Source organism: Triticum aestivum, chromosome 2B (genome assembly GCF_018294505.1).
Source record: "Triticum aestivum cultivar Chinese Spring chromosome 2B, IWGSC CS RefSeq v2.1, whole genome shotgun sequence".
In the NCBI taxonomy this organism is placed as follows: domain Eukaryota; kingdom Viridiplantae; phylum Streptophyta; class Magnoliopsida; order Poales; family Poaceae; genus Triticum; species Triticum aestivum.
The window spans coordinates 680,024,758-680,036,531 of record NC_057798.1 but is presented as its reverse complement, the minus strand read 5'-3'; the positions used below and the strand labels follow the sequence as shown (position 1 = coordinate 680,036,531).

At 47.2% G+C, this 11,774-nt stretch overlaps 2 protein-coding genes across 6 annotated transcripts; both read right to left on the bottom strand.

Moving 5' to 3' along the window:
- Positions 1-2,348: 2,348 nt before the first annotated feature.
- Positions 2,349-3,140, bottom strand: LOC123042048 (FCS-Like Zinc finger 1). Its single transcript, XM_044464576.1, has one exon. The coding sequence runs from the start codon at positions 2,975-2,977 to the stop codon at positions 2,696-2,698; it is 282 nt and encodes a 93-aa protein (XP_044320511.1). The 5' UTR covers positions 2,978-3,140; the 3' UTR covers positions 2,349-2,695.
- A 1,791-nt stretch (positions 3,141-4,931) lies between these two features.
- Positions 4,932-8,544, bottom strand: LOC123046675 (uncharacterized). Of its 5 annotated transcripts, XR_006422509.1 has the most exons (4): positions 7,935-8,512; positions 5,996-6,828; positions 5,813-5,893; positions 4,932-5,233 (listed from the first exon to the last, which is right to left on the bottom strand). XR_006422509.1 is itself a non-coding variant. In XM_044470081.1 (3 exons), the coding sequence occupies exons 1-3, from the start codon at positions 8,142-8,144 to the stop codon at positions 5,183-5,185; spliced, it is 342 nt and encodes a 113-aa protein (XP_044326016.1). In that variant the 5' UTR covers positions 8,145-8,487; the 3' UTR covers positions 4,932-5,182. The 5 variants fall into 5 exon arrangements, 1 of the variants encoding a protein (XP_044326016.1); XR_006422507.1 differs by having other exon boundaries at positions 5,813-6,828; positions 7,935-8,511; XR_006422508.1 differs by having other exon boundaries at positions 4,932-5,893; positions 7,935-8,511.
- Between the last annotated feature and the right edge of the window lie 3,230 nt (positions 8,545-11,774).

Sequence of the window (11,774 nt, the reverse complement as noted above, 5' to 3'; positions counted from 1 at the left end):
CCAGATGCAGAGGCCGGGGGTCATCCTCCTTTTCTTAAAAAAAAATAAAGTTTCACCCCAATCAGTCCTAAAACGTAAAATGTGTTAGTTTTACTGTACACAACGGAAAGACAAATCTTATATACATAAATATTTATCCCCGCTGCTTATATTATTTTAACATGCACACATGCCAGCTCATCTAAGGCCATCACAATAATGCATGAGAAAAAGTTTTTCCACTATTACTTGATCCCATGCACACATCTCACTTCACCACAAAATGCAACCTCATCAAAGGTTCACTTGGCATGCAAGAAAAAGTTGTCTATTATATTATGCTACTTATATTCAAAATATTTTTCAAATATAATAATAAAATAAAATATTATTTTAGTTTTAGTTTATATATTATTAACTCAAATATGCTTTTTTTCATACAATCGAATCACTGAAATATATTGCAAACGATTCACACAACAAGGCGTGGGGTATTTTCTAGTAGTCAATATAAGGGAAAGGTATATGTGAGAACATGGCGGGATCCGTGGACCCCTAAAGGCCCATCATGCAGACTGATCACACATAAAGGTAATTGCAGGCTTAACCATATTTCTGATTTTTTTTATGAACATGGTGCGTGAATGATGGGTCGATGAGGTTGTCGAATTTGATATGGCAAGCAAAGGTTCCACAAAGAAGATGAAAATTCACGCATGGAAGGCCTGCTCGGGAGCATTGTTGACAACAAAAGGAAAATCAAATCATCATTTGCATCGTCGTGACCCATGTGTGGCGTGCATATTGAATCATCTTTTCATGCTCTAGTTACATGTGATCATGAATGCTAGCTATGGGATTGCATGCGCCTTGTCTGGCCACTTCCGGCCACGGAGTTGTTGCGGGATACTGGCCAGGACTGGCTTCTTTTATGTCCTCCATGGATGCCAGCAAAATGTACGCATCATAGTACTTCTTATTATTTTGGTGGATCGGGTAACTGAGGAATGATACATTGCATGGGAACCAAGTCCTTCTTGTTACTACTTGCATGTAATTCCTACGGAGCTATTGGCGGTCCCTTGATCATGCCTAGGTTTTCAATGGCGGAGATGATCGAAGAAAAAATGCCCCTGGTCGTAGAAGTTGAGATGGCGAGACCTGTGTCCACTGCTACTCCTCCTAAGGCTGTGTTCGGTTGGCATGGATTTGAGGAGGTTTGGCAGGGATTAAATCCCATACAAGTCAAATCCCCCCCAAACCCCCTCCAATCCCCTTGAGACAGGGTGTAACCGAACAAGGCCTAAATGGATTCCCCCGATGGTGGACAAGGTTTTGCTTTCGGTGCATGGTGCTTTTTCAAGTGTGGACGACACTGCAATATCATGCATGATAATTCGGAAACATGATGATACAACAATGGTCGCGGCCTACACGTATTTGTTCCACTACAATGAGGCATTAGAAGCGAAAATTCACGCTATGATGCAGGGCATGGTGTTAGCCCTGCAACACGCGGAACTTTCGGTCAATGTGCAGTCGGACTCGTCCACGGCCCTAACTATCTTCAGTGATGAGTCACTAGTCCGGTCATCATATGGACACCCGGCATTGGAGATTCTAGCCTTACACAAGGTTTGGGAGTTTATTCCTCAAAAGCTTCATCGTTCTCAAAATAGGGTGGCGGACTGTTTAGCGAGGTATAGTCATACTGAATGTGTCACCACTGTTTCGCTACACACGGGCCTCCATGTATCGAGGAATTCTCGCCTCTGCTTTGTAATTCTATAATTTTGGAATAAAACCCCTTTTCAGCCCGAAGAAAAAGGAAAGGCAACTTGACGCAGAACGATCAACAAAAGAAGTAAAACCGCATCCAAATATATTAGCCTTCCTCTCCCCTGATAAAATTAGATTGCTTTTACATACACCTCCTTTATTTTCCGAGGCAATTTTACAAATAACTACTGCCACCATTGTACATTTAGGACTGGCTCACACTAGACATTTTTGGGCTGGGTTTGTAAAAGGCTAGGTCCGAATAAGCCCGGCCCATGGGACATAAAGCTCTCTGCACGAGCACAGCGTGAGCCCCACCACACGCAATACGCAGAACAACGTAACTCCAGCATTGCAGGGAATTGAAATTCCAAACTCAAGGCCAAAAGTGGGACTGCAAGAGTTGCCTTGTTGATGCTTAGTAGATGGAGACATCAGATTAGTACGGGGATTCGGATTTTGACACCCCAGGTCTTAGAACAAAATTCAGTTTTGAATCGTGTGGTAAACATCCAACAGCTTAGCTTATTCAATCTCATTGGCACGCTAATGATGAACAGAAACAGGATTGCACATAGACATGTTATATGTCGAATCGCTTGGTAGTCTGCTAAGTGAAAGTGATATTGCAAATTCGCTCTCATACACAAGTGACATTTAACGCAGGGAAAAAAAGAGAGCCGAGGGGCACACATGGCCGCTTAATTGCTAGTGAATCTTGTCTGATTGTCTCCGTCAGATCAGGTCTAGCTCCTTTTCCGCTGCGTTTATGCCCAGATCACTTGACCGGCGGCACATGCAGCGCGGGGCCGCCGGCCTGCTGTGAGCAACTCCGACGACCCGCGTCTTGCTTCATCAACCAAGGAGGAGTCTCCTCGATCCCGCGCACGCAGATCTTGTTTGCTCAGGTGCACACCCAGCCTGCCGCTGTCGCCGGTTAGCTCGCGACGGACACTTCCCAGGACTCCCGGCGTGCACGCCCGGACCCCGTTCCCGGCGAAAACTGCTTCTGCCTCCGGGCGGCGGCCTGCCTGGCGCAGGCGACGTCGAGCCGCATCTGCTCGTGGCGGCACTCGTCGCTGCAGAAGGGCGTGTCCCCTCTGTACATGAAGATGTCGCTGTCCCGCGCGAGCGGCTTGGTGCAGAGCGCGCACGCGTCCAGGGCGTGCACGCCGGGCTCGCCGACCGGCTCGGTGTCGAAGAAGAAGGCGCAGGCCATCGTGTTTTCGTGTGGCCTTGTAGCTACGTTGTTGCTTTTGGTGCGCCGGGAGTGGGAGGCAAGTTGAGTGTTTCCTGTGCTGAACCAAGCCAGGGTCGCCTGGGTATATATGGTTGCCAGGAGAGAAGAGGTCTGGCGCGGGCGAGACGAGCCCACAGGTTCAGGCAAATACCATGCGCCGCCAGGACGAGGCTAACCATGGACCATGGAGCGGCTCGGCTTCTTTATTCCTGGGCTCCGACACGGACCTACGGCGCCATGCGGTGGGTGGCCCGCCGCCCCGCCGGATGGCAGACGTGGCTCCACGGCGGCGAAAACGACGGGAACCATGTTATGTCCGGGCGACGTGGACGGGTCCCGGCCACCGATAGCAACGTACAGAGGTCGCTCCAGAGACGTCGCCCTCCACGTACCCCCAAACCTGTGTGCTAGCGCCCGTAGTCTTGGAGTAGGACACCAATACCATCGACTGATTGGAATGGAAATACAAGTACTGAAGTACCCCTGGCCTGAACAAACACTCGCTCTACTTTTCTCTCGGCGTAAGATCTGAGTATATATTCTCTCCAATAACATAAGTGCGAAAGAATTATTTGTAGTCTGTCTAGTCGGAATCGTGGGCATCAAATCTACATCATTAGGTGTCTACTGGCATAAACTAATGTGGACCGTATTAGGGCCCATAATTAGCGCGCCAGCCTTTTCGCCAACATACGGGCCAGGTGGCCCACGTGGTTAGGCACGCTAATTATAGATCAACAGTGCCCACTTTGGTTCTAAAAAAAACAGTGCCCACTTTTGAGAAAAGAAAGTAAAAGAAATCAAGGTGCCGTTCTTTTCTCCATGGTGTGGTGCCGTGGTCCATGGGCGAGCTTTGGGGGTTGTGGTGCATGCCCGCCAGGCAGCAGCTGACGAACAGTGTAGAGGTTGGCGCACATGTGCAGATCTTGTCTACACCTCTACACCCAATCAAACGCACGAACCTGTCATACGCCGGCACCAGCCATGGGCAGTTTTGTACTCATACAAAATCTTCGTAGAGCAGGACGCAGCTCGTGAGATCTGTGTTGTTTAAGTTAAGCGAGAGGCTAACAGCGCGCCAGGCATAAAATCTTCACCCGTAATTTTCTTTTTATGCGGGGCATTGCCGGTCAGGCGGGGCAGGCTTCGTCCCGGGAGACAGCCTCATCGAGATCCGCGCCCGGTTTTGTTTATGGTGTGGCCTCACAGTGAAGCATTGTACGTAATCATTCATTGCTGCCTGGTACAGCAGTGCATTTTTTTCGTTTTCCCCGGGAGGAGGAGCGACGCACACTTGGTTGGAAGCGGGAGGCCGGCGGAACACTACAAACGACTGCTCCCTCCGTCCGAAAATACTTGTCCTCGAAATGGATCAAATGGATGTATCTATAATTAAAATAAGTCTCATACATCCATTTTTAGGACAAGTATTTCCGGACGGAGGGAGTACTTGTCATCAAAATGAATAAAAGGGGATGTATCTAGATGTATTTTAGTTTTAGATACATCTTTTTTGTCCATTTTGATGACAAGTATTTTCGGACGAAGGGAGTACTTGCACTTGTTGAGAAATAAATCATGTGATCAATTGTTTAGGGACTGTCTATTCTGCATCCGGATGAAATTCAATTAGCTTTCATCCAGATTTTTCAGCCAACCACAGGATGCCAACTGTCCCATGTCCCCATGTTTTCTTTTCTGCCCCGCTTTTAAACAAATTAACGGGTCCACACTCCAACTTTTCCAACCCGGACAGAACAACAGCCAGAAGAGGAATTGAAAGAACCACAACGATACACCCAAAGCTTTTCCATGATCACTAGGCTAACAAAGGGAGGAAAAACACCAAGATGATGTCACCTAAAAACACATTGACAAATACAGTGTAAAATTCACTAAAAAACACAGTAATTTCTATCATGCCCACTGAGAATTATAGTGAAAGATGCATTAAAGTGACACTGCAAAAACCCTCTTCTGAAATCCAATTAGTTTTCAGTCATATTTTTTTGGCAACACAGAGTTTAACAAGTGTCACGTGTCCTCCGTTTTGTTCCTGTCCCCTGAATGTGTCGATGTGCTTGTCCACCCCATCAAAGAAGAAATCACAGGGGGAATTCCTCCAATATCCAGAGGGCAAACCTTGAGAAAATCATGGATGCACATGTAAGAGACCCTCTCCTGTCAATCTTCTCTACCTCCCTGTGAACAGTTCCCTCTCCTAATTCCCAGAATCTGCACGAAACGTGGACATGAAAAACAGAGGAAAAACTAGCATTACATTGCAGGAAATTAAGAAAAACAGATTAGAAAAGGAGAATGAGGTCATGGGATCAACATTGGCATGAAAAGGCATGGTCAAATTCCCCATTTACACAGTACCGGAAACATAAAACAGGAACTCTACAAAAGATTAATCAAAGTACTGTGAGCAATGATCAATTTAGCAAATTACAGTGACTTCTACAGTACAACTGCAGTAGATTTAAAAATATAATTCACAGTAGAGTTACTGCAAATTTACAATGCTGATTTACGGTAGAATTACAATGAAAAACCATTGTTCCAGTGACAATTACAATGTAATTTACACAGTAAACTGCTACAATTTACAGTGACATTTTATAGTAGATTTACAGTGTAAAAAACAGTAATCGTCTTAAATCATGCCTGTAAAACTGCATCTCAACTTTTTACACTGTAAACAGCTTATAAAGTGCAGTGAAAATTGGAAAATGAGTAGAGTACACTTGCTAACAAACACTACTGAGTGCTTTCATTATCTTCAAAAATTTCAGCATCAAGAAGTCATACCAGCAAGATGAAGATGCACTCCTTCATGTAAGATGAAGCCAAGATGACCAACTTAATTCTCTTGCTATTAGACCCCAGTAACTGTCATGTGCACACACCACACAGTACAGAAATTTAAGTCTTGAGTAGAAAAAAATACCTAGATGTATGGTCCAAATTTCTTAAGCTACACACTGTACTTACACTAAAAAAATACAGAAATCAACATATCTTGAGAGATTACTGTGATATTTTGTCACATTACAACTTGGTTGTAAATTACTCTGACCTTCCTTGTAAATACACTGGAAAAAAAAACTGGAAATTACAGTACATAGGATATAGTAAGTTACAGGGTTAAAATTTACAGTTAACTTAAACTGTAATTACAAATATAAATCACTACAATTACAAATGTAATTCACTGAAATTACACAGGGAAATAGAGTATAAGTGCACTAAAATTACAGTGTAATTACATATAATACAAATGAATTTGCAGTGTAAATACTGAAAATAGATTGGAAATTACAGTACATAGAATAATAAGTTACAGGGTTAAAAATCTACATTAACTTAGACTGTAATTACAAATGTAAATCATTACAATTACAAATAAAATTACACAGGAAAATAGAGTGTAAGTGCACTAACATTACGGTGTAATTACATAGAATCCAAATGACTTTACAGTGTAAATACACTGAAAAATAGACTGAAAATGGGATAGTAAGTTACAGGGTTAATGTACATTAACTTAAGACGGTAAGTACACAGGTATTCAGATTAATATAGACTGTAATTTACAAAAGATGAAACAAAACACTACACATTATAGTGTAAATTCCAGTAAGGATTACACTGTAAAAAACCACTAAAATAAACTAAAAATCCAAAAATAAGAACTTATTGTCAATTACACTAAACCCACTGACAATATCAGTGCAACTTGATTTACACTGTAAATCCAATTGGAATTACAGCTAATAAGTGGAATTATAGTGGAAACCCACTGAGAATTAGTGTGAAGAAATCCCCTGCAATTTACAGTGGAAACCAACTGAGAATTACACTTCACTCACTAAGAAAAATACACTGGAATTCCAATTGAGATTACAGTGTAAATCTAAATATTATTAAAGTCTAAATCCACTAAGAAAATACACTGGAATTTCGATGAATATTACAGTGTAAGTCCAAATATAATTACAGTGCAAAACCACGAAGAAAATACACTAGAACTCCGATGAAGACTATAGTGCAAATCCAAATATAATTACAGTGTAAATCCACTAAGAATTACAGTGTAAATCCAAACATAATTACAGTGTAAAAACCACGAAGAAAATGCACTGGAATTCCGATGAACATTACAGTGCAAATCCAAATATAATTACAGTGTAAATCCACTAAGAATTACAGTGTAAATCCACTAGGGATTACACTAAGAAATGCAATTTACAATCCACTAAAATTACAATAACAAAAAAAAACTAAGTGGAGAAGTACAGCAATCTCACATATATATCCCTTACTATTCCTGAATAGTACATCTAACAGAGAAAAACCATATCAAGCCCCCCCTGAACATGAACTACTGCCCACTAGAAAACTACATGTACAATTACTACTCCCCCTGAAAAGATGAACAGACCAAAGCCCCCCTGAATCCAACCTAAGCTTGTTAGATTCAGCAGACCTGAGCCTTAGTACTTGCTAACTGCAGGATTAACACCTACTAGTATTAAGCTTGCTGCACAAAGGATTAACACTGATCCTACATTACAACCAACAAACTCTGAAGACAATCTACTCTAGCTTTGCTTTGCTGACCCAAAATACATCACAACAACAAAACAGTGACCATGAGATTTGAGGCTGCTACTTGCAGAGCGAGGACAACCAGCAACTGATAACCGCCTGCTGTAGAGGCCACTGAAATTGGCTTAGCGGCTTGAATGGCTGGAGCAGACCGATTCTGCTACTCCCTCTGTTCACTTTTATAAGACCTTGAAGACATTTCAGACAATGTACAAAACAGCCTATTTTGAGTTGTCTGAAATGACTTACAAAAGTGAACGGAGGGAGTACTAAATCAACTTACAATACACATGAGGATCCAGGCAAAAACGGACAAACGTACCGAATCACGAAGACCAACAAAGTCGCCGGGGTAGAAATAGAGGCCGTGGGTGGGTGCGGCGGTCGAGAGATGCTGCAAACCAACGGCGCGGACAACGGGGGAGCAGGAGGGGGTTGGCGGCCGGACGGGAGCGAAGCAGCCGGAGGGCGAACGCCGGACGCCTGACCACACCCTCGCGAATCCATGGATTTCGAGTCGCCATGAATCCATGGATTTCGAGTCGCTCCACTAGTCCCGACTAGTGGACGACTAGTCTATGAGTCGCAAAAATATGGTCGACTCAGCTTAGTGTCGACTCGCGAATCTGAGTCGCGACTAGTCACAACACAGGCTCGACTTCTTCCGAGTCGCTGCTCCAGAGCGACTCGCATGAGTCGCGACTCGAAAACCATGCATGAATCTCTCTCTGGACTCTGTTCTGATTGCGTGTTGGGAATGACAAGGGAACGAGAGGAAGGGGAAGGGAACCTGGCAGCTACGGGGGCGAAATGAAAAAATTCAAAAAAAAAAAGACACGGGTCGCGAGCGAGAATGGGTCTCCCCCGGAAATTGAGCGCGCCCGGTAAGCCAGCTGGGTGGTAGCGAGAGATCAAATGAATCTCAGGACACAGATCGGACGGCTCACAAATCGGATGAACGCCAATAATTTTCATCCGGATGAAAATTAGCAGTCCCGATTGTTTATAGGAGGGATGTCATCAGAAGGTGTGCGTTGGGGAAAAGATGTCTCCCTAACACACCCTTCATCATGTATATAAGTGGATCTCCCACGTTGCAATGAATCTAGAGATTCATTTGTGTTTTTTCTTTGTCTCTTTTACTTTGATACCACAACACATTATCAGCACGTAGTCTCTACCGAGGGAGCACCCGATCAAGACTCAAGAGAACAACGATCACAGGCAACCAGAGCAATTGGCGAAGAAGAAAAAACCGTTGAATGGCAGTCCTTTTGAACATCGGGCCAGTATGCGCGGAGGCGCTCGGCCGCGACGCCGCTCCTCCCAGGGTGGCAGCACGACGCCATTGCATGAAGGCATCGATTGTGGCACTACGAAGCGGCGGCGACAACACGGTTGACTGCGCAAGGACATGCAACAACAACACCATGGAACATGCATGCATTGAGAATTGGGCGTAGCTCAGTTGGCAAGGCGCGAGAGTTTGCAGCCAGTCCACCAGGGTTCAAGTCTCGGCTTGAGCATTTGATGCTCATGTAGTGTTATTTATAAAAAAATGCCAACATGCTTGTCTAGCCTGGGTTGGTCCTTTTTTTAACATGCATGCATCCGTACAGGAGATTAATCATGACAAATTTTAATTTTGTTTGTCTTCTTGTGACTAAGGGATACGATGAATCTGATCCATTGTGTTTTCCTGCAAGAATTACGTGGCTCTCCGCCCAGAGAAGAAAAGAGCATCCCAAAGACGGGGTTACCCACATACCCCGTTCTCAAGCAAGGACGAGTCGACGACGCGGACGTGAACTTTACCATTGTGATAGGGCAGGTTCGCCTCCCTGTCACATTCGGACATCGCGACAATTATCGCACCGAGCTCATCGACTTTGACATCGCCTACATCCATCTGCCGTACAACGCCATCCTCGGGTATCCAGCCCTGGCCAAGTTCATGACGGTGACCCACCACGGCTACAACATCCTCAAGATGCCAGGAAGCGACGGAATCATCACGGTCCCCTGCGAAGAGAGAGATGCGGTGTGCTCCCTTCAGCGTGCCTTCCAGGTCGCAGCAACCGAGGACCTGGACAGCAAGGGCGAGAACCCTCCTGAGGCCACCACCAAGAAGAAGAAGCAGCCGCTCCGCTCAGGGCCTCAGGAGGTTGGCGTCTCGGGAGGTGTTGCGTCAGGATCAGCGCCCATGCGTGGGGCGCCTCCTTCCATCGCATAGGAAGGTGCACCCGGCGCCCTCCTCGAGCAGGGCTCTGGGCTCTCTTCTGGAGGGCCTCAGACCTCGCCGACATCACGAGGGAGGTGCTCGGGCACCACTTGGAGGTGTGCTTCACGGCACGCTTCCCTCAGGAAGACACAGGGCATGGAAGGCCCAACGTTCAGGAGTTCATTGTCAGGACCACTCAGGAGCTTCAGGAAGCAAGGGCCGTATGAGGCGACCGACGCTCGCCTGGCGCGACACCCCATCCAGGCGAGGATGCTAGGCTGCGCGTCTGCATCGACGTCCCAGGGCTCAACCGAGCCGCATCTCAGGAGCGCTTCTGGCCTTCGCGTGTGGGATGTTGCGAGGGCCCACCGCACAGCTACGTTCGCATGCCTTTCGGCATGCCGAATGCGGCTTACACCCACCAGCGTCACCTGCGGAGCATCTTGGCGGCTCAGGAGGCCAGACACCACGTGGTCCTGGCGGAGATGGAGACTGTCCTCAATGAACCACCTGACCCCCAGAGCCTCCCGAGGCTCAAGGCCCCGATGGCTCGTGAGGGTCGGCCCCTTCGCCGTGCATCTTCAGCTTCCTCAACACCCCTTCTACAATGGAACCAGGTGACATCCCCCAAGTTCATTTCAGCTGGAAGCGCCCTCAGGGCTACATCATTTCCAGGCCGCGCGGGTCCGTCCCTGCGGTATGTATCTCTTTTTATGTCTTTGGTTTACTTTGCCGGGGGCGCCCCTCGGGCTGCATCATCCCCAAGCCGCTTGGATCTGACCTAGTGGCATGTATCCATCCCGCGTTTACCTAAGTTGATTTGCCTTTCATGCCTAACCTACCTATGATTATCACCTGCTCGATTTCCATCTACCACGGGAGCTGCTCGCGCTGGCACGACACTTGCGCACGGGTCCGTCCCTGCAACGCCGACAAATCTGAGAGGTCAAGCTCTGGCTCGTGGCACGCCCCATGCGCGCCACCTCACCAGGCCCTCAGTGCCCTCACCCTTCTCTCGGAGCAACCAGCGGCCGGCTAGCAATCATCATAGCAACTTGTGTCTTTCTCATGCTAATTTGCAGGAACCTCACGAGGCCTACAGCGGGCGGCACCACGAGCTCCCTCTCTTTCCCATACGATCCGCTTGCGCGTTAAAAGGGGGGCTCCTGAGCATCGTGACTCAGGAGCTCCTACTGGCTCTATAGCCCTCACCCCCTGGCCTTGACCACGGCATCGCAACTTGGCATACCAGCGGCGGCTGAGCTCGCTCGAGGGCTGGGACCTGAGGACGCAGAGCACGAAGGAGAATGCGGGGAACAAGGGGGACGCTCGCGCGGGCCTAACCTAGATGCGTCACGATTGCCGATGCTCGAGTCTGGCGCAATGAAACGATTCTAGATTATCGAGATAAGTCTCGCGCTTGGAACAACTAATCCTTATAACGCGAAATTCTCACTTGATGCGGCCCTCTCGCGGCAACGTTGCCTTCCTTTCTTACCTCTCGACGGCTGCTTGATTGCTAATGGGGACCTCCTGAGCATCGTGCCTCATGGGCTCTTACTGGACCTCGGGCCGCTCACCTCCTGGACTTGACCACGGCATCGCGACCTGTCATACCAGTGACGGCTGCAGCCTACCTGGGGACCGGGACCTGTCAGCGTAGAGGACCGAGTCGTCGTGAGGTTAGAAAGGGGGAACCAAGCCGGGACAGGACAAGCACTCACATGATTTCATATTAAGGATAACATCAACAAAAGACATCGCGGATCCTTATGCGCCCCCGCGGGGTGTTTCTCGATTCCTCGCAGGGAACAAAAGATGAAAGCCTTGTGGAGTCCTAACTACACGCGCCTTCGTGGCTGATGCCATCATCAACAGTGGGCCACGGGAGACCGGCGCCAACCTCATCCAGATCAGCGACGGCGACGTCCCGATGCCGCC

Excerpts from the sequence above, each read along its gene's own strand:
- LOC123042048 (XM_044464576.1), bottom strand. The coding sequence starts at position 2,977 with ATGGCCTGCGCCTTCTTCTTCGACACCGAGCCGGTCGGCGAGCCCGGC.
- LOC123046675 (XM_044470081.1), bottom strand. The coding sequence starts at position 8,144 with ATGGATTCATGGCGACTCGAAATCCATGGATTCGCGAGGGTGTGGTCA. Across the intron at positions 5,894-7,934 it reads TTGTTGGTCTTCGTGATTCG|TTACTGGGGTCTAATAGCAA; the intron begins GTACGTTTGTCC and ends TGCACATGACAG. Across the intron at positions 5,234-5,812 it reads AGTGCATCTTCATCTTGCTG|ATTCTGGGAATTAGGAGAGG; the intron begins GTATGACTTCTT and ends CGTTTCGTGCAG.